This window comes from Salvelinus namaycush, unplaced genomic scaffold, assembly GCF_016432855.1.
Source record: "Salvelinus namaycush isolate Seneca unplaced genomic scaffold, SaNama_1.0 Scaffold734, whole genome shotgun sequence".
Classification (NCBI taxonomy): Eukaryota; Metazoa; Chordata; class Actinopteri; order Salmoniformes; family Salmonidae; genus Salvelinus; species Salvelinus namaycush.
Window position 1 is genome coordinate 72,901 of NW_024061458.1, and position 23,510 is coordinate 96,410.

At 45.1% G+C, this 23,510-nt stretch overlaps 1 protein-coding gene across 2 annotated transcripts; it reads right to left on the reverse strand.

The window, feature by feature from the left end:
* Positions 1–342: 342 nt before the first annotated feature.
* LOC120042630 (baculoviral IAP repeat-containing protein 3-like) lies at positions 343–22,978 on the reverse strand. Of its 2 annotated transcripts, XM_038987454.1 has the most exons (6): positions 22,852–22,978; positions 10,125–12,675; positions 8,174–8,288; positions 3,936–4,101; positions 672–823; positions 343–580 (listed from the first exon to the last, which is right to left on the reverse strand). In XM_038987454.1, exons 2-6 carry the CDS (start codon positions 10,216–10,218, stop codon positions 358–360), a joined length of 750 nt encoding a protein of 249 aa, XP_038843382.1. In that variant the 5' UTR covers positions 10,219–12,675; positions 22,852–22,978; the 3' UTR covers positions 343–357. The 2 variants fall into 2 exon arrangements, with proteins under 2 accessions (XP_038843382.1, XP_038843383.1); XM_038987455.1 differs by lacking the exons at positions 8,174–8,288; positions 10,125–12,675; positions 22,852–22,978 and adding an exon at positions 5,259–5,413.
* Positions 22,979–23,510: the final 532 nt, after the last annotated feature.

The window sequence follows — 23,510 nt, forward strand, 5'->3', positions numbered from 1 at the left end:
CAGTAGTATAGTATAGTAGTAGTATAGTACCTGTCCTCCACAGGTGAAGCAGGCCACGCGGTCTCCCTGTCCCAGGTAATAGAAGCCAGCCTTAGCTTGCTCAAAGGCTAGTGTGTACTATAGAGTAGTAGTATAGTATAGTAGTAGTATAGTACCTGTCCTCCACAGGTGAAGCAGGCCACGCGGTCTCCCTGTCCCAGGTAATAGAAGCCAGCCTTAGCTTGCTCAAAGGCTAGTGTGTACTATAGAGTAGTAGTATAGTATAGTAGTAGTATAGTACCTGTCCTCCACAGGTGAAGCAGGCCACGCGGTCTCCCTGTCCCAGGTAATAGAAGCCAGCCTTAGCTTGCTCAAAGGCTAGTGTGTACTATAGAGTAGTAGTATAGTATAGTAGTAGTATAGTACCTGTCCTCCACAGGTGAAGCAGGCCACGCGGTCTCCCTGTCCCAGGTAATAGAAGCCAGCCTTAGCCAGCTCAGAGGGGGTGATGATGGACAGGGTCCAGGAGTGGAAGGAGTCCAGACGGTCCTGCTCTCTCCTCATACTGGGGTTGTGACAGGTTGGGGGTCTCTGGTGGGACCTACAGACATGTTCCAGCACAAATGTCAGGGTTAACAGCCAATAATAACGTAGAAACATCCAGCCAATAAGAGCCTCTCGTCTGTCCTTACATGTCCTCTACTCCTCTGGAGCTCAGCGGGCTGGAGGGGGGCGGGGCAGAGAACCCCATATTCAAATATCCAACAGGCTCCTCCCCCGGCACCGGGTTGGGGGCAGGATTAGGGGCGGAGACAGGGAGGGGGGCTGGGCCAGGGCCTGACACCTGGGGGAGAGAACACACGTTATTAAAAATTCAGACATCACCACAAGCACCATCACAACCTTCAACACCATCACAACCATCAACAACACCATCACAACCATCAACACCATCACAACCTTCAACACCATCACAACCATCAACACCATCACAACCATCAACACCATCACAACCTTCACCAACACCATCACAACCTTCACCATCACAACCTTCACCAACACCATCACAACCTTCAACATCACCATCACAACCTTCACCAACACCATCACAACCTTCAACATCACCATCACAACCTTCAACACCATCACAACCTTCAACACCATCACAACCTTCAACACCATCACAACCTTCACCAACACCATCACAACCTTCACCAACACCATCACAACCTTCACCAACACCATCACAACCATCACAACCTTCAACACCATCACAACCTTCAACACCATCACAACCTTCAACACCATCACAACCTTCAACACCATCACAACCTTCACCTTCACCAACACCATCACAACCTTCACCAACACCATCACAACCTTCACCAACACCATCACAACCTTCAACATCATCACAACCTTCAACATCATCACAACCTTCAACATCATCACAACCTTCAACATCATCACAACCTTCAACATCATCACAACCATCAACACCATCACCACCATCACAACCTTCAACACCATCACAACCTTCAACAACATCATCACAACCTTCAACATCATCACAACCTTCAACATCACAACCTTCAACATCATCACAACCTTCAACATCATCACAACCTTCACCAACACCATCACTGCGAGGCGACGCAGGAACCAATGTCATCGCCTGTGTCGTCGACTGACAGATTGTTATAACATATGTGGTTAGATACTTAAAATCCCTATCCAGGCGTTGTCAGGTGTCAGCAATGTCGAAGCTCTGGAACGTGGCTAATTACTACCATCATCATCATCATCATCACCATCATCATCAATCATAATCTGGTGCTGGACAAACTTGTGTCCCAATTTAGGGAAAGATCCCTACATCTTTCTCAGATTATTACCAATCCCACAAGGTATGACTCCAAAACACTCAGAAAAGGCTACTCCTCGATGTTATCCTCACAATAATCCTGATAGGTCAGTCTGGTGTTTTCTGTAATGACCTGAGTGATCACTGTTTTCCAGCCTGTGTTCGTGATGGCTGCTCAGTGAAACAACCTGTCCTGATTTGTCATAGACGCTTGGTAAAACACTTTAATGAGCAAGCCTTCCTTCATGAACTGGCCTCTGTAAAATGGTATAGAATCAGCTTGATCCCCTCTGTCGAAGACGCTTGGACCTTCTTTTTTGATATTTTCAGTGGTTTTGTGAACAAACACGCCCCCATGAAGAAAATGAGAATTAAAAACCGGTTCAGCCCCTGGTTCGACCGTGATCTGGCAGAGTTACTCCACCTCATTTGGCGAAAGGCTCGGCTCACGCATACTCAGGCTGACTGGCTCTCGTTCAGGCAAATGAGGAATAAGTGCTCTCAGGCTATCCGGAAGACCAAAGTTAGTTACTTTAAGGAGCAGTTCTCTCTCTGTGGGTCTAACCCCAAGAATTTCTGGAAAACAGTTAAAGACCTGGAGAATAAACCCTCCTCCTCACAGCTGCCCATGTCCCTTAATGTTGATTATGTGGTTGTTACTGACAAGAAGCACATGACTGAGCTCTTTAATCACCACTTCATTAAGTCAGGATTCCTATTTGACTCAGCCATGCCTCCTTGCCCGTCCAACATTTCCTCATCTCCCACCCCTTCTAATGTGACTATCCTCGATGCTTCTCCCAACTTGTTCCCCTGCCCCGCAACAAAGTTGCTCCCTGCAGGCGGTCACTGAGTCCGAGATGCTAAAGGAGCTCCTGAAACTTGACCCCCAAAAAAACATCTAGGTCAGATGGTTTAGACCCTTTCTTCTTTAAGGTTGCTGCCCCTATCATCGCCAAGCTTATCTCCAACCTTTTTAACCCGTCTCTCCTCTCTGGGGAGGTTCCCATTGCTTGGAAGGCAGCCACGGTTCGCCCGTTATTTAAAAGGGGAGATCAAGCTGATCCTAACTGATACAGGCCTATTTTGACCTGTTTATCAAAAGTGTGGGGAAAACATGTCAATAATCAACTGACTGGCTTTCTTGATGTGTATAGTATTCTCTCTGGTATGTAATCTGGTTTCCACTCAGGTTATGGATGTGTCACTGCAACCTTCAAGGTCCTAAATTATGTCCCCATTGCCCTTGATTCTAAGCAATATTGTGCTGATATTTTTAATGACTTGGCCAAAGCTTTTGATACGGTAGACCATTCCATTCTGTGGGCCGGCTAAGGAGTGGTGTCTCTGAGGGGACTTTGGCAACATCTAAAGACCTGCTTCACTATACTGACAGCTTTCCGTTTCTAAAAGGACATTATTGGGTGTTTTGGGAGCCTCTGAATGTTGTTCAGGGGCCCCCATACCACACAACAAGGATACGGAAGTCATTTGCTGTTTGGGGTAAGTTTCTCAAAAACATGTGGAATCACAAAAATTGGACCCTTCTATAACATTCCATAAAAATTGGGTTGTAAAATAGAAAACTTCTCCTTTAAGGTTCCCTCTTAGCTGCTGCCAAGGCAAAACTTCTCCTTTAAGGTTCCCTCTTAGCTGCTGCCAAGGCAAAACTTCTCCTTTAATAAATACAAATCCCAATGATCATCAATTCCATCAACATTATCAATATCATCATCACCATGATGATTAAAGGGCTGTGTAACAGTATGTGTTTCCGGGACTGTAGTACTGATCCTATGAAGTAACTGGGACTGTAGTACTGATCCTATGAAGTAACTGGGGGAAGGTCCAGACTGTGTTAAGGGTCAAAGTCCTTGAGATGTCCATTTTAGTTTTTGTTTGTTCATGAATTTGTATGTTTTATGTCTTTCTGTCATTAATTATTCTCCTATCGCAGTGTATTTTCTTGTACATGAAACAAATCTGTAAAAATCATACAAAGAAATATCACTCTCACCACAACCACCATCATCATCATCATCATCACCATCCCAACTGTGGTAGAATAAGTGAAGTAGTACTACTATCTCACCGGTATGACAGGGGCGCTGCGTAGAGGAGAGAAGGCAGAGTGTGAGGAGGAGAGGAGGTTGGCTGTGGAGGGGAGAGTCTGGATGAACGAGCAGGAAGGGGACAGCTGTCTGTGTCTCTCTGTTGGACAGTCCCCTGTCTGCCAGCCCTCCGCCGTCACATTACACCTGGAGCAGAAACAAATCCATTAAGTCCACAGGTTAGGTCTATATTTACGGGCCCAGTCGTTAGGGTTAGGTCTATATTTACAGACCCAGTCGTTAGGGTTAGGTCTATATTTACAGACCCAGTCGTTAGGGTTAGGTCTATATTTACGGACCCAGTCGTTAGGGTTAGGTCTATATTTACGGCCCCAGTCGTTAGGGTTAGGTCTATATTTACGGCCCCAGTCGTTAGGGTTAGGTCTATATTTACGGCCCCAGTCGTTAGGGTTAGGTCTATATTTACGGCCCCAGTCGTTAGGGTTAGGTCTATATTTACGGCCCCAGTCGTTAGGGTTAGGTCTATATTTACGGCCCCAGTCGTTAGGGTTAGGTCTATATTTACGGCCCCAGTCGTTAGGGTTAGGTCTATATTTACGGCCCCAGTCGTTAGGGTTAGGTCTATATTTACGGCCCCAGTCGTTAGGGTTAGGTCTATATTTACGGCCCCAGTCGTTAGGGTTAGGTCTATATTTACGGCCCCAGTCGTTAGGGTTAGGTCTATATTTACGGCCCCAGTCGTTAGGGTTAGGTCTATATTTACGGCCCCAGTCGTTAGGGTTAGGTCTATATTTACGGCCCCAGTCGTTAGGGTTAGGTCTATATTTACGGCCCCAGTCGTTAGGGTTAGGTCTATATTTACGGCCCCAGTCGTTAGGGTTAGGTCTACATTTACTGACCCAGTCGTTAGGGTTATGTCTACATTTACTGACCCAGTCGTTAGTGTTAGGTCTATATTTACGAGTCGTTAGGGTTAGGTCTACATTTACGGACCCAATCGTTAGGGTTAGGTCTACATTTACGGACGCGACCCAGTTGTTATATATGTTCCATGTCCATGCTCGCTGGCAATGTTCTTGTCCCTTGCTAGCTAGCCAACTAGCTATGGCTAACACAGTCACAACCTTTGCAGCCAGACTAACAGCAAAGTAGCTGCATTTCCGTTTGTTTAAAATTGACATCCATTTGGATACACTATGAGACAATTTTAAGTTTTTAGCTAAGTTTTTCTTAATTCAACCTGCGTTGACTATGTATCCAATTTCAGTTTGTGTGGTTGCTGGTTTAGCTTTCTGTAACTTCCTGCACCCTGTCTCCAACACCAGTATAGAACCATCACCCACCTGAAACACTGCACCCTGTCTCCAACACCAGTATAGAACCACCACCCACCTGAAACACTGCACCCTGTCTCCAACACCAGTATAGAACCACCACCCACCTGAAACACTGCACCCTGTCTCCAACACCAGTATAGAACCATCACCCACCTGAAACACTGCACCGTCTCCAACACCAGTATAGAACCACCACCTACCTGAAACACTGCACCCTGTCTCCAACACCAGTATAGAACCACCACCCACCTGAAACACTGCACCCTGTCTCCAACACCAGTATAGAACCACCACCCACCTGAAACACTGCACCCTGTCTCCAACACCAGTATAGAACCACCACCCACCTGAAACACTGCACCCCGTCTCCAACACCAGTATAGAACCACCAACCACCTGAAACACTGCACCCCGTCTCCAACACCAGTATAGAACCATCACCCACCTGAAACACTGCACCCCGTCTCCAACACCAGTATAGAACCATCACCCACCTGAAACACTGCACCCCGTCTCCAACACCAGTATAGAACCACCACCCACCTGAAACACTGCACCCTGTCTCCAACACCAGTATAGAACCACCACCCACCTGAAACACTGCACCCTGTCTCCAACACCAGTATAGAACCACCACCCACCTGAAACACTGCACCCTGTCTCCAACACCAGTACAGAACCATCACCCACCTGAAACACTGCACCCTGTCTCCAACACCAGTACAGAACCATCACCCACCTGAAACACTGCACCCCGTCTCCAACACCAGTACAGAACCACCACCCACCTGAAACACTGCACCCCGTCTCCAACACCAGTATAGAACCATCACCCACCTGAAACACTGCACCCCGTCTCCAACACCAGTATAGAACCACCACCCACCTGAAACACTGCACCCTGTCTCCAACACCAGTATAGAACCACCACCCACCTGAAACACTGCACCCTGTCTCCAACACCAGTATAGAACCACCACCCACCTGAAACACTGCACCCTGTCTCCAACACCAGTACAGAACCATCACCCACCTGAAACACTGCACCCTGTCTCCAACACCAGTACAGAACCATCACCCACCTGAAACACTGCACCCTGTCTCCAACACCAGTACAGAACCACCACCCACCTGAAACACTGCACCCTGTCTCCAACACCAGTATAGAACCATCACCCACCTGAAACACTGCACCCTGTCTCCAACACCAGTATAGAACCATCACCCACCTGAAACACTGCACCCTGTCTCCAACACCAGTATAGAACCACCACCCACCTGAAACACTGCACCCCGTCTCCAACACCAGTATAGAACCATCACCCACCTGAAACACTGCACCCCGTCTCCAACACCAGTATAGAACCACCACCCACCTGAAACACTGCACCCCGTCTCCAACACCAGTATAGAACCACCACCCACCTGAAACACTGCACCCCGTCTCCAACACCAGTATAGAACCACCACCCACCTGAAACACTGCACCCCGTCTCCAACACCAGTACAGAACCATCACTCACCTGAAACACTGCACCCCGTCTCCAACACCAGTACAGAACCATCACCCACCTGAAACACTGCACCCCGTCTCCAACACCAGTACAGAACCATCACCCACCTGAAACACTGCACCCCGTCTCAAACACCAGTACAGAACCACCACCCACCTGAAACACTGCACCCCGTCTCAAACACCAGTACAGAACCACCACCCACCTGAAACACTGCACCCCGTCTCCAACACCAGTACAGAACCACCACCCACCTGAAACACTGCACCCCGTCTCCAACACCAGTACAGAACCACCACCCACCTGAAACACTGCACCCTGTCTCCAACACCAGTACAGAACCACCACCCACCTGAAACACTGCACCCTGTCTCCAACACCAGTACAGAACCACCACCCACCTGAAACACTGCACCCTGTCTCCAACACCAGTACAGAACCACCACCCACCTGAAACACTGCACCCTGTCTCCAACACCAGTATAGAACCATCACCCACCTGAAACACTGCACCCTGTCTCCAACACCAGTATAGAACCACCACCCACCTGAAACACTGCACCCTGTCTCCAACACCAGTATAGAACCACCACCCACCTGAAACACTGCACCCTGTCTCCAACACCAGTATAGAACCACCACCCACCTGAAACACTGCACCCTGTCTCCAACACCAGTATAGAACCACCACCCACCTGAAACACTGCACCCTGTCTCCAACACCAGTATAGAACCATCACCCACCTGAAACACTGCACCCTGTCTCCAACACCAGTATAGAACCACCACCCACCTGAAACACTGCACCCTGTCTCCAACACCAGTATAGAACCACCACCCACCTGAAACACTGCACCCTGTCTCCAACACCAGTATAGAACCACCACCCACCTGAAACACTGCACCCTGTCTCCAACACCAGTATAGAACCACCACCCACCTGAAACACTGCACCCTGTCTCCAACACCAGTATAGAACCACCACCCACCTGAAACACTGCACCCTATCACCCACCTGAAACACTGCACCCCGTCTCCAACACCAGTATAGAACCACCACCCACCTGAAACACTGCACCCCGTCTCCAACACCAGTATAGAACCACCACCCACCTGAAACACTGCACCCTGTCTCCAACACCAGTATAGAACCACCACCCACCTGAAACACTGCACCCTGTCTCCAACACCAGTATAGAACCACCACCCACCTGAAACACTGCACCCTGTCTCCAACACCAGTATAGAACCACCACCCACCTGAAACACTGCACCCTGTCTCCAACACCAGTATAGAACCACCACCCACCTGAAACACTGCACCCTGTCTCCAACACCAGTATAGAACCATCACCCACCTGAAACACTGCACCCTGTCTCCAACACCAGTATAGAACCATCACCCACCTGAAACACTGCACCCTGTCTCCAACGCCAGTATAGAACCACCCTGCCCTCGCCAGGCTGCGCTCCGTTACCCCCAATGACGGAAACCGGGCGAAGGTGGAGATACGGAACAGTTCTGAGGGGAAAATAAACATAATTTTACAATGGTTATTAATAATCAACATTATCTCTATTGCACTTTCTAACAATACTTAGAGAGCAAAATGCTTTAATGTGTACACTACTTTGAGGTAGTGTGTGTAAAGTGTTTGTACCAGTCAAAAGTTTGGACACACCTACTCATTCAAGGGTTTTTCTTTATTTTTACTATTTTCTACATTGTAGAATAATAGTGAAGACATCAAAACTATGAAATAACACATACGGAATCATGTAGTAACCAAAAAAGTGTTAAACAAATCAAAATATATTTTATATTTGACCTTCTTCAAATAGCCACCCTTTGCCTTGATGACAGCTTTGCTCACTCTTGGCATTCTCTCAACCAGCTTCACCTGGAATGTTTTTCCAACAGTCTTGAAGGAGTTCCCACATATGCTGAGCACTTGTTTGCTGCTTTTCCTTCACTCTGCGGTCCAACTCATCCCACACCACCTCAATTGGGTTGAGGTCGGGTGATTGTGGCAGGCAGGTCATCTGATGCAGCACTCCATCACTCTCCTTCTTGGTCAAATAACCTTTACACAGCCTGGAGGTGTGTTGGGTCATTGTCCTGTTGAAAAACAAATGATAGTCCCACTAAGCCCAAACCAGATGGGATGGCGTATTGCTGCAGAATGCTGTGGTAGCCATGCTGGTTAAGTGTTCCTTGAATTCTAAAATAAATCACAGATAGTGTCACCAGCAAAGCACCCCCACACCTCCTCCTCCATGCTTCACAGTGGGAACCACACATGCGGAGATCATCCGTTCACCTACTCTGTGTCTCACAAAAGACACAGCGATTGGAACCAGTCAAGTTTCTTCATCATATTGGTGTCCTTTAGTCGTGGTTTCTTTGCAGCATTTCGACCATGAAGGCCAGTGAACTTATCCTCTGCAGCAGAGGTAACTGTGGGTCTTCCTTTCCTGTGGCGGTCCTCATGAGAGTCAGTTTCATCATAGCGCTTGACGGTTTTTGGAACTTCACTTGAAGAAACTTTCAAAGTTCTTGACATTTTGCGTATTGACTGATCTTCATGTCTTAAAGTAATGATGGACTGTCGTTTCTTTGCTTATTTGAGCTGTTCTTGCCATAATATGGACTTGGTATTTTACCAAATAGGGCTATCTTCTGTATACCACCCCTACCTTGTCACAACACATCTCATTGGCTGAAGAAGGAACGACATTCCACAAATGTACTTTTAACTTGGCACACGTGTTAATTGAAATGCATTCCAGGTGACTACCTCATGAAGCTGGTTGAGAGTGCCAAGAGTGTGCAAAGCTGTCATCAAGGCAAAGGGTGGCTACTCTGAAGAATCTCAAATATATATATGTATATAATGCGTATCAGGTGTAAAGTGTGTGTGTATATACACTGACTATACCAAACATTAAGGACACCTTCCTAATATTCATTAATAATATTGAGTTGCACCCCCCTTTCCCCCTCAGAACAGCCTCAATTTGTTGTGGCATGGAGTCTACACGGTGTCGAAAGCGTTCCACAGGGAACCATTCTTGGTACACACGGGAAAACTGTTGAGTGTGAAAAACCCAGCAGCCTGGCACCTACTACCAGACCCCGTTCAAAGACAATTAAATCTTGTGTCTTGCCCATTCTCCCTCTGAACGGCACCATACACAATCCATGTCTCAACTGTCTCAAGGCTTAAACATCCTTCTTTAACCTGTCTTAAGATGTACCTGAGGAGTTGCCATACTGCAGGATGTGTCTAACGTGTGTATAACATGTACATCGTATGTGTGTAAGGTGTGCACCAGGTGTATATTAAGGTCTGTGTACCTGAGGAGTTGTCGTATTGCAGGTCTGCTGGAGCTCCGTTCCGACAGAGACCCATGAGGAACGGGCTGTTCTGGAGCTGAACCAGGGTGTCCATTTACAGACCGGTTAGACAGGCTAGATATACAGGTTATAGAGTCTAGATATACGGGTTATAGAGTCTATATATACGGGTTAGAGAGTCTATAATATACGGGTTAGAGAGTCTATATATACGGGTTAGAGAGTCTATATATACGGGTTAGAGAGTCTATATATACACGGGTTAGAGAGTCTATATATATACGGGTTAGAGAGTCTATATATACACGGGTTAGAGAGTCTATATATACGGGTTAGAGTCTAGATATACGGATTAGAGAGTCTAGATATACGGATTAGAGAGTCTAGATATACGGGTTAGAGAGTCTAGATATACGGATTAGAGAGTCTATATATACGGGTTAGAGAGTCTAGATATACGGGTTAAAGAGTCTAGATATACGGATTAGAGAGTCTAGATATACAGGTTATAGTCTATACGGATTAGAGTCTATACGGGTTACAGAGTATAGATATACAGGTTATAGAGTCTATACGGGTTAGAGTCTAGATATACAGGTTGTATAGTCTAGATATACAGGTTATAGAGTCTATGGGTTATAGAGTCTAGATATATCTAGAGTCTAGATATACAGATTATAGAGTCTAGATATGGCCTCTAGATCGAGTTTTTAGATGAAGTTCTAGATTCTTAATATAGTTCTAGAGTTTTAGAGTTTGTAGAATTAGAGAAAAGGAAGGACCATTCTCCTCAGGGAGAGAGGGATGAGTAACCCAGGGCAGGGGGAATAAACACACACACACTCACACACACTCACACAAGCTGGAACAAGTGAGCTGAAAGAAGTGATTTGCCTAACGTGTCCCATCAGCCTGTAAATGAAAGGCTTTTCTACTGAGAATAGAAAGCTACAGAGACACATGATTAGATGGTGCTACTGTTTGTCTGTGATAGAAGAACAAATGCCATTTAGCAAACGCTTTTATCCGAAGAGACTTACAGTTACGCATGCATACATTTTATATAAGGGTGGACCCGGGAATCGAACCCACTATCGTAGCAAGCACCATGCTCATCTAACGGAGCTACAAAGGGCCGTCTGTCTGATACCACCAGAGTAGGAAACACCACTCTGTCCCCTTCTGATGACTCCACAACGATTCACTGTCTGATACCACCAGAGTAGGAAACACCACTCTGTCCCCTTCTGATGACTCCACAACGATTCACTGTCTGATACCACCAGAGTAGGAAACACCACTCTGTCCCCTTCTGATGACTCCACAACGATTCACTGTCTGATACCACCAGAGTAGGAAACACCACTCTGTCCCCTTCTGATGACTCCACAACGATTCACTGTCTGATACCACCAGAGTAGGAAACACCACTCTGTCCCCTTCTGATGACTCCACAACGATTCACCTCTTTCCTGTACCCTGGTCTCTCTGTCTCTCCCGTCGCCTGGTCTCCCTTACACACCTCTGTCCCCTGGTCTCACCGTCTCTGTCCCCTGGTCTCACCGTCTCTTCCCTGTACCCTGGTCTCTCCGTTTCTTCCCTGTACCCTGGTCTCACCGTCTCTGTCCCCTGGTCTCACCGTCTCTTCCCTGTACCCTGGTCTCTCCGTTTCTTCCCTGTACCCTGGTCTCACCGTCTCTGTCCCCTGGTCTCACCGTCTCTTCCCTGTACCCTGGTCTCTCCGTTTCTTCCCTGTACCCTGGTCTCACCGTCTCTGTCCCCTGGTCTCACCGTCTCTTCCCTGTACCCTGGTCTCTCCGTTTCTTCCCTGTACCCTGGTCTCACCGTCTCTGTCCCCTGGTCTCACCGTCTCTTCCCTGTACCCTGGTCTCTCCGTTTCTTCCCTGTACCCTGGTCTCACCGTCTCTGTCCCCTGGTCTCACCGTCTCTTCCCTGTACCCTGGTCTCTCCGTTTCTTCCCTGTACCCTGGTCTCACCGTCTCTGTCCCCTGGTCTCACCGTCTCTTCCCTGTACCCTGGTCTCTCCGTTTCTTCCCTGTACCCTGGTCTCACCGTCTCTGTCCCCTGGTCTCACCGTCTCTTCCCTGTACCCTGGTCTCTCCGTTTCTTCCCTGTACCCTGGTCTCACCGTCTCTGTCCCCTGGTCTCACCGTCTCTGTCCCCTGGTCTCACCGTCTCTCTACCCTGGTCTCACCGTCTCTCTACCCTGGTCTCACCGTCTCTCTACCCTGGTCTCTCTGTCTCTCCGTCTCCAACCGACACCACTCTGAACGCATGGCTGTGTGTAATGGGGCTGAGATATGGGGTTTGGTGTTAATGTAAAACAGGATGAATCTGAACAAAAACGCACACACACACACACACATACACCCACCCCCCTGAGTATGGGGGTCAGCCCTCTCCCCCCGATTGGAACATCCCTCCTGGTGGACTTTAGGTCTCCATCACAGAAGAGATTAACCAGCTATAAGGAAATAAAGACGTCTGAGGGAGATAACAGGTTCTCCTTCTTCACGGACGCTGATGACACCTGTAGGAGAGAGAAAAGTCACGTTAAAAAAGGGCAATCTGTAGTTTCTACGTCCATTTCTAGACTTTTACATGAATGATACAATACTCACTGATTCATCATTTATAGATGCCTCATGAGCTTAGTTCAACTATCCTACTTCATCAGAACCCAAAATATTAACTTGTTTTATATGTACACAAATACTGTACAGCTTCAAAAACATGGATATCATAAACTAGGTTAGGGTTGGTGACAGTTCTTCAAGCAGATATTTTAAAAAGCTTGGCGTGATTACATAGTGCACACCACATGTACTTTTGCTTAAATCCTGATAGCGTTGTCACAAACTAAATAGCAAATGTGTCTACTCTGGTCTGGACACGTGCGCTCTAGCCAACAGCTCACAGACACGGCGCGGGTAGGTCAGTCTACATGATGACATTATTATGGATTAAAAAACAATATTTATCAAGAACAGTCAAACAGCGATCATCGTGTCACCAGAATAAGGCACATCCACCACCCTGTGAAGTTCATTTATTTCACCATGTTGCCTAATAAACTGCGTCATTTCCTGAGTCATACTGGGAGGACCACACGGCATATCATCACGTAACTCCACATTGAGTTAGTGATATAGTAACCATCACGTCTATTTGTGCATTAAAAGGCATTTCCACCTCCATTCCTCACATAATACATTTTACCAACACAAAAACATCCCACCAGGTCGAGCGAACATTTCTACAATTGTACGGAAACTTCCTGTTTGCATCACAGCTGACTTCCAAGATGGAGTAGCAGTTCAGACGACTTCGTCTTGTCCCGTGTATATATATTTTTTCCCCCCTTCCTTTTTCCTTCGTATATATTTTTTTTTACCTCAATTTCAATATACTCTCCTGCAACCCGCCTCACCCAACGTGGTACGGATCTGATATTTTTATACTTTAGACCCGGAACCCCCATTAGAAGCTACCCAGCAAACTAGCTACTAGCTAGTAGTCAGTTAGCCACTGCTAGCGGTCTTCACCGTTAACGCGGACATCAGCCAGCCTCAGCCCGGTCAATTCCTGCCAGAATGCACAGCGCGATATCAGCCCAGAGCAAATCGGACTGCTTTTTCTCTACCACATCTCCTGTTTCCTACCTCAAGCTCTGGACCTTTACACCGGATCATCTCAGCTAGCTAGCTGCTATCCGAGTGGCTACCCCCTGGCTAACGTCTCTGTCCCGAAGCAAGCACCAGTGAGCCTGGAGCTAGCTAGCTGCTATCCGAGTGGCTACCCCCTGGCTAACGTCTCTGTCCCGAAGCAAGCACCAGTGAGCCTGGAACTAGCCTCATGCTAGGCCCAGCCCCCGGCTAGCTTAAGAGGTCTATCAGCCACTCCTTGGGCTACAATACATATTTTGCCAATTGGCCTGGACCCCTTTTACTGCCGACTCTGAGCCCCGCCGATTCCACCACGACTGGTCTACCGACGTAACCGTCCTAGGGGGCTACAACAGACTTCTTCTGTCGCAACGTCCCCCCTCTCCAGCTCGCCTAGCCTCCCACTGGTCCCTATGATCACTCGGCTACGCATGCCTGTCCCTAATGTCAATACGTCTTGTCCATTTCTGTTTTTGTTAGTGATTGTCATATTTCACTGTAGAGACTCCAGCCCTGCTCAATATGCCTTACCTAGCTCTTTTGTTTCACCTCCAAACACATGCATTGACTTCACCTGGTCTAAACGATGTCTCTACAGATAACATCTCTCTCATCGTCACTCAATGCCTAGGTTCACCTCCACTGTATTCACATCCTACCATACCCTCGTCTGTACATTATGCCTTGAACTTATTCTTCCACGCCCAAAAACCTGTCCCTTTTACTCTGTTCCGAACGCACAAGACGACCAGTTCTTATAGCCTTTAGCCGTAACCTTATCCTACTCCTCCTCTGTTCCTCTGGTGATGTAGAGGTTAATCCAGGCCCTGCAGTGCCTAGCTCCACTCCCATTCCCCAGGTGCTCCCATTTGTTGATTTCTGTAACCGTAAAAGCCTTGGTTTCATGCATGTTAACATTAGAAGCCTCCTCCCTAAGATTGTTTTACTCACTGCTTTAGCACACTCTGCCAACCCGGATGTCCTAGCCGTGTCTGAATCCTGGTTTAGGAAAGCCACCAAAAATCCTGAAATTTCCATCCCTAACTATAACATTTTCCGACAAGATAGAACTGCCAAAGGAGGCGGAGTTGCAATCTACTGAAGAGATAGCCTGCCTTACTAATCAGGTCTGTGCCCAAATAATTTGAGCTACTACTTCTAAAAATCCACTTTTCCAGAAACAAGTCTCTCACCATTGCGGCTTGTTATAGACCACCATCTGCCCCTAGCTGTGCCTTGGACACCAGATGTGAATTGATTGCCCCCCCATCTATCTTCAGAGTTTGTACTGTTAGGTGACCTAAACTGGGACATGCTTAACACCCCGGCCGTCCTACAATCTCAGCTACATGCCCTCAATCTCACACAAATTATTAATGAACCTACCAGGTACAACCCCAAATCTGTAATCATGGGCACCCTCATAGATATCATCCTGACCAACCTGCCCTCTAAATACACCACTGCAGTCTTCAACCAGAATCTCAGAGATCACTGCCTCATTGCCTGCGTCCGTAATGGGTCTGCGGTCAAACAACCACCCCTCAACACTGTCAAACGCTCCATAAAACACTTCAGCGAGCAGGCCTTTCTAATCAACCTGGCCCGGGTATCCTGGAAGGATATTGACCTCATTCCGTCAGTAGAGGATACCCGATTGCTCTTTAAAAGTGCTTTCCTCACCATCTTAAAAAAGCATACCCCATTCAAAAAATGTAGAACCAGGAACAGGTATAGCACTTGGTTCCCTCCAGACCTGACTGCCCTCGACCAGCACAAAAACATCCTGTGGCGTACTGCATTAGCATAGAATAGCCCCCGCGATATACAACTTTTCAAGGAAGTTAGGAACCCATATACACAGGCAGTCAGGGGAGCTAAGGCTAGCTTTTTCAAGCAGAAATTTGCATCCTGTAGCACAAACTCCAAAAAGTTATGAGACACTGTAAAGTCCATGGAGAATAAGAGCACCTCCTCCCAGCTGCCCACTGCACTGAGGCTAGGAAACACTGTCACCACTGATAAATCCATGATAATTGAGAATTTCAATAAGGATTTTTCTATGGCTGGCCATGCTTTCCATCTGGCTACCCCTATTCCGGTCAACAGCTCTGCACCCCCCACAGCAACTTGCCCAAACCTCCCCCATTTCTCCTTCACCAAAAATCCAGATAGCGGATGTTCTGAAAGAGTTGGACCCCTACTGAAAAATCTGGACCCCTACAAATCAGCTGGGCTAGACAATCTGGAACCTCTTTCTAAAATGATCAGACGAAATTGTTGCAACCCCTATTACTGGCCTGTTCAACCTCTTTCGTATCGTCTGAGATCTCTAAAGATTAGAAAGCTTCCGCGTTCATCCCCCTCTTCAAAGGGGGAGACACTCTAGACCCAAACTGTTACAGACCTAGATTTATCCTACCCTGCCTTTAAGGTCTTCGAAAGCCAAGTTAACAAACAGATCACCGACCATTTCGAATCCCACCGTACCTTCTCCGCTGTGCAATCTGGTTTCCGAGCTGGTCATGGGTGCAGCTCAGCCACGCTCAAGGTACTAAACGATATCATAACCGCCATCGATAAAAGACATTACTGTGCAGCCGTCTTCATCGACCTGGCCAAGGCTTTCGACTCTGTCAATCACCATATTCTTATCGGCAGACTCAGTAGCCTTGGTTTCTCAAATGACTGCCTCGCCTGGTTCACCAACTACTTCTCAGACAGAGTTCAGTGTGTCAAATCGGAGGGCCTGTTGTCTGGACCTCTGGCAGTCTCTATGGGGGTGCCACAGGGTTCAATTCTCGGGCCGACTCTTTTCTCTGTATATATCAATGATGTCGCTCTTGCTGCTGGTGATTCTCTGATCCACCTCTATGCAGACGATACCATTCTGTATACTTCTGGCCCTTCTTTGGACACTGTGTGAACAAAACTGCTGACGAGATCCAATGCCATACAACTCTCCTTCCGTGGCCTACAACTGCTCTTAAATGCAAGTAAAACTAAATGCATGCTTTTCAACCGATCGCTGCCCGCACCTGCCTGCCCATCTAGCATCACTACTCTGGACGGTTCTGACTTAGAATATGTGGACAACTACAAATACCTAGGTGTCTGGTTAGACTGTAAACTCTCCTACCAGACTCACATTAAGCATCTCCAATCCAAAATTAAATCTAGAATCGGCTTCCTATTTCGCAACAAAGCATCCTTCACTCATGCTGCCAAACATACCCTCGTAAAACTGACCATCCTACCGATCCTTGACTTCAGTGATGTCATTTACAAAATAGCCTCCAACACTCTACTCAGTAAACTGGATGCAGTCTATCAGTGCCATCCGTTTAGTCATCAAAGCCCCATATACTACCCACCACTGCGACCTGCATGCTCTCGTTGGCTGGCCCTCGCTTCATACTCGTCGCCAAACCCACTGGCTCCAGGCCATCTATAAGTCTCTGCTAGGTAAAGCTCCGCCTTATCTCAGCTCACTGGTCACCATAGCAGCACCCACCCGTAGCACGTGCTCCAGCAGGTATATTTCACTGGTCACCCCCAAAGCCTATTCCTAATTTGGCCGCCTTTCCTTCCAGTTGTCTGCTACCAATGACTGGAACGAATTGCAAAAATCACAGAAGCTGGAGACTTATATCTCCCTCACTAACTTTAAGCATCAGCTGTCAGAGCAACTTACCGATCATTGCACCTGTACACAGCCCATCTGTAAATGGCAACACCCAACTACCTCATCCCCATATTGTTATTTATTTTTTGCTCCTTTGCACCCCAGTATCTCTACTTGCACATTCATCTTCTGCACATCTATCACGCCAGTGTTTAATTGCTAAATTGTAATTACTTCGCCACTATGGCCTATTTATTGCCTTACCTCCCTAATCTTACCTCATTTGCACACACTGTATATAGATTTTATTACCTATTGCGTTAATGACTGTACGTTTGTTTATTCCATGTGTAACTCTGTGTTGTTGTTGTTTGTGTCGCACTGCTTTGCTTCATCTTGGCCAGGTCACAGTTGTAAATGAGAACTTGTTCTCAATTGGCCTACCTGGTTAAATAATTGTGAAATAAGAAATACAAAAATAAAAACAGCTGTCATAATTAGATTTATTTTTTAAATATAAGGTATGACTTTACTTACATAAAAACTGTGGATGGAAAAATGGTTAGTCCTTGTATCCATAGCTCTGTCCATGAATTTGAAAGTGGTTACATTTCTACAGCCCCATCCCTCAGCTGTTTACCAAATCAGTTGGGGAATGTTGCTTTGTTATTGTTTGAACTACAGATTGCCGCTTTAATAGACTATAGCCAAGTTTAGGCATACTGGTTGATTCCCTTGTAATAATTAACTCAAACAGCAGCAGGTGTGGCGGAAGAGAGAAGGCCAAGATGGTGGCTTGAAAATACGTTTTTTACCGAGCAGCGCACTAAATGAGTTTCCAGTCAATCCTATTATTGGTTTTATTAAGAACTTCCCTGTGAATGAGATCATTTATTTCGGAACGTAACAAAAAGAGTAAGGAAGAAGCTAGCCGTTCTATTGCTAATCAACAAGAGATGAACGTGCTTATAGCTGCCATAACTATGCTCGCCCTATGGATAATCTCACACTTTCGAGGGCTGTTGGAGATTACGAGTTCCCCTCTTTACCGCTTACTCCATGCAAACCTCCACCCTCCAAAAAAAACGATATGGACTGACATCGTGGCTACCCTCTCCTTACTCATCAACTTCAGGTCTGACGCCATTGAGAAAATGGTAAGCGCAAACACCACGGTAATCGAAGGCTTAAAAAATACTTGAGTTTGCATGTGGTGAAATGAAGGAAGTGAAAATGAGAGTGGCTAAAGTTGAAAAGAGTGTCCGAGGTGGAGAATGAGGATGTGTGACGCAAGGCTATCCGCATCTGCTAAGAAGTTATGCCTGCAGAGAAGAACAAAGTTGGTGACACCATCGACTTTGTGCATCGCCTCGGCAAGAAGAAACAGCAAAACGATTCAAGACCAAGTGGTATCGTCATCCTCTTCACTGCCAGATTCTACAGAGATGCTGTCTGGAAAGCTGCTAGGAAGAACGCCTTCCTTCAGAGCCATGGTATGCGTTTCGCCAAGCATCTCAGGCCGGAGGACATAGAAAGAAGGAACAAGTTGTGGCCAACGATCGAGAAAGAACGAAATGAGGGAAAGGCTGCTTACTTCGTCGGAGGACGAGGCTTCATCAACGGTTCAGAAATCCATATTCCTCCCTAAAATCTCACCAGAAGGAACAGATTGATGGTTTCAGCCATGGTATTCTCATTGTCGTTGTACTGACTACCTAACAAGCCTCGGGCGACTATTCTTCAGACTATTCAGGTACCTCATTCATCTTAGTTTGTTCTTATATGACCAGACCAGGAGAAAGCCTATTTTGTTTACAAATTTTATTTATTTTTTAATGTAATTTTTTTAATGTATTTTGTATGCATACAGTAACTAAGATCACTTTCATATGCACTTTATATATATATTTAGTTTGAATTTGTATTGATCAGAATAGTTCCTTATTACACTAAAGAGAGTTTATATTCTCTCTTACTGCAGACTTGGTTTGATCTTAAACATAATTGTCTGTTGAGTTGAATTTCAAGAGCCGGATAAAAACTATTTATAGTTTAAGTTAAATGCACTTAAATGGTGCAGATATCGGTTCCTCATAGCTTACGTTCACTGCTCCTACATTTTTGACTCATCCTACAGCTAATACTTTGGATATTAACTTTGTTGTTTTGTTTAATTCTATAGTTTCTCTTAATGAAAGATGGTGTTACGAAACAATGTGAAGCGCAAGGCCTTATATTATTTACAAAACAACTTCGAACAGATTATATATATATATATTTTTTTTTAAGAGTCCCACTCCATTTCTGCTGATGCCAACTTCTGGAAGTCACAGTGAGGCAACAATATTTGGCTTTCCCATGGCTCTGAACGCTCCGCTAGGGTCATTACAATGAAACATACCTTTGGTGGTAATATTCTACACTCGGACTGGATAACATATACAATTTTAGGTCAGTTAGGATCACCACTTTATTTTAAGAATGTGAAATGTCAGAATAAATAAAAAATTAAAAAACCTTGACTTTGTTGTCCTTAAGCCATTTTGCCACAACTTTGGAAGTATGCTTGGGGTCATTGTCCATTTAGAATACCCATTTGCGACTAAGGATTTTTTTCTGTAAGGCTATTATAACTCTCTATACAAATGGTAACAGCTCTATCAAACTTAAACATGGCCCCTCACCAAAATTTGAGTTGAAGAGAGGAATTAGGCAAGGTTGTCTTATCTCACCGTATCCATTTGTATTAATCCCCCAACTTCTTACAAATTCTATAAATAATAGTCCTGTAAAAGACATTTCCATAGCCGGTAAAGAAATGATTATAAGCCAGCTGGCTGGCAATACTACACGTTTTTTGAAAGACGCTAGTCAGATTGCCATATCGAAATCATGGCTGTCAAAGATTGTGTGACACCCTCACATTATGGTATTCCAGTGAAAGAAGAACTTACATATTTAGGCAGAACCATTACAAAGGATCAGAAGTCTAGAGGCTTACTAAATGTTAACCCTCATATTAAAAAAAAACCCAGAAGAAGCTAAATCAATGGCTACAGAGGGACTTATCTATAAAGGGTAGAGTCCTAATAACCAATGCTGAAGGCATCTCTAGACTAACATATGGCGCTCTATCTTTATATCTTGACGGTAAAATAAGGAGATAGACCAGATGCTTTTCAACTTTCTGTGGAGAAACCGTACCCATTACATTAGGAAAACCGTTATAATGAACACTTATGAGTATGGTGGGCTGAATTTTCTGTACTTTACTACCTCAGATAATACTTTCAAGATCAATTAGATAAAACAATTCCTAAGCAGACACACTTCTATGTGGAACTGTATTCCTCATCATGTCTTCTCTACATCTTCATGTTGTTTGTCAATAATAATATTGACAAATCTCCAGTGAAACTGTTTTCCATCGGCAGGTTCTCTTATCATGGTCCTTAATTTATAAGCATCATTTTTCTCCACTCAGATATTATATATGGAATAATCGTGACATATTGTATAAAAATACCTCTTTGTTTTTAGAATATTGGTTCCTAAATAATATCCTATCGGTGAGCCAAATGGTAAATGCAGAGGGTCTTTTACTCAGTTATAAGGAAGTCTTATCATTTTACAAAGTCCCTGTAACACCTAAAGATGTTCCAATTGTTTTAGACGCCATTCCCTCAGGTGTTGCTTTATTATTCAGGAACGTGTCAAGACCTGACCCTCAGAACATAACTACTGATTACCCCTGTTGACTCATCAGCAGGAAAGATCTGTTTCTCTTTTGGTCCATTCAGCAACAGCTGTAGGAGCCTTGTTTCAGCAGGATGTTGTCTCTATACCTTATGTCATGCCTTATTGGAACGGTTTTATTGATAATATCTGTTGGGGAAAAGTTTGGATGCTGCTACACACATACCTACTTGTTAACAAAATTAAGGAAGTTTCTTTTAAAATTATTCATAAATATTATATTTAATATTAATATCCAATTAATTGTTAGTAATTACTATCTTGTCTCATCGCTACAACTCCCGTACGGGCTCGGGAGAGACGAAGGTCAAAAGCCATGCGTCCTCCGAAACACAACCCAACCAAGCCACACTGCTTCTTAACACAGCGCGCCTCCAACCCGGAAGCCAGCCGCACCAATGTGTCGGAGGAAACACCGTGTACCTGGCGACCTGGTTAGCGTGCACTGCGCCCGGCCCGCCACAGGAGTCGCTGGAGCGCGATGAGACAAGGATATCCCTACCGGCCAAACCCTCCCTAACCCGGACGACGCTAGACCACCCAGAAACAGTGCTGCATCTTTTTCTGCATTGTACTAACGTAAGGAATCTCTGGCAAGACATCAGTAGATTTATAATACATTTATAAAGATTTTACAATATTATGGAAAGATGTGCCGCTTGGATTCTTTACTTATGATAGAAATAAGTTGAAACAATTTTATGTATTTGATTTCATTATTCTTTTGCCCCAATTTCATTTCACAAATGTAAATTTACAAACAAAACACCACCTTTTATTACCTTGCAAAAAGAAATGGAACTATATTTTAAGACAATTAAATACTCCACTAACAGAAAAGCTGTTAAAATTATAAATGTGTGTATGAGGTCCTTGTGCAATGTGATATTTTACCACCTAGCCCAAATGTCCTTTGTATTGTATACCTCACAGTATACACACATACATACACACTGTCCTTGGTATATATATATATACACACATACATACATACATACATACATACACACTTGTGTTCCCCATGTACTTTCTGTATTGATTTGTAAAAAAATAAAAATAAAAACTGAAATAAATAACACTTCCTGATTTTGAATAGGAGGAAATGAATTAGTCCTAAACAAGGACACATGCACAGCGAAAATGTTCAACTTATCATTTATTTACAGTGTTAGCTCCGTTGGTTTAAGTTCCCAACACGCACACGGTCATGTATATGTTTTGAAATGGCAGCTAGTTACAGTGAGTTAACGTTAACTACGTAACTCAAACGGCTAGGCTCAAAATGGCAGAGGATATGGCGCAAATCCTATTTTTAAAAAACAGTAGTATGGCCATATTGCGTTATGCAACGATTTTATTTACGTGAAGAACTTGCTGAGCTGCTGGAATTAGACCTTTTAAATGTGGTGCTTTTTAAACATTTTATTGTCTGAGATGGTGACACATTTAATAAAACGAATGTTGCTCGTTAGATGGTGTTGTCTGTAAATGGCGTCATCTGTTGTCATCCATAGCGGACACCTGAACGTGTAGCTAGTAAACATTACAACAAGACAGAGGTCAGAAAGAGAACCCTTGTGTCGTGTACCTAACGTAAACTGAAGACGGTAAGATACAACCGTAAAGGCCCTGTTCTACCAGGCTACATCCAGTGACTCACCCTTAGAGACGTCTGCTCTGCCGAGTCTGGTCTGTCAAAATCCCCTACTGTATGTCTGCTGTTGGCGATACAGGGGCGTTTTCATTACTCCAATTATGTGACAAAACGTTCAGGATACGAAACTGGGATGGACCTTCCTGAATTTGTCCAATAGAAACTCTCGTTTTGCTCTGTTCCCGTCTGTGTCGCGTTTACGTTTCCGTAACTAATAGACTGCAGCTGTCACTTCCGTTCGGGTAAATCTGATGACGCCTTTACGTAGAAACTCAAGATAGTTTACACATTCCACTGTCTTTTCTTATCTATGATGAAAGAATCATCAATGTGAGAAGGCATCCCATGTCAATGTCATAGGCCATTTCATACCAACATTAAAAAAGGGATAATCAACTCGGGGCTCTATGGAAAATAAATCAACACCGTGGAAAGTCAGTCCGCTAGTGCGTCATGTAAACACACCATCCACGTCGTTCATTATTTTCCATAGAGCCCCTCGTTGATTAGCCCTTACATACCATGGCTATAAATTCACACATTATTTTCCATAGAGCCCCTCGTTGATTAGCCCTTACATACCATGGCTATAAATTCACACATTATTTTCCATAGAGCCCCTCGTTGATTTGCCCTTACATACCATGGCTATAAATTCACACATT

Coding starts and splice junctions, on each gene's coding strand:
- LOC120042630 (XM_038987454.1), bottom strand. CDS start 10,218: ATGGACACCCTGGTTCAGCTCCAGAACAGCCCGTTCCTCATGGGTCTC. Junction 8,289..10,124: donor GCAATACGACAACTCCTCAG/GTACACAGACCT, acceptor TTTTCCCCTCAG/AACTGTTCCGTATCTCCACC. Junction 4,102..8,173: donor GACAGGGTGCAGTGTTTCAG/GTGGGTGATGGT, acceptor TTTCTGCTCCAG/GTGTAATGTGACGGCGGAGG.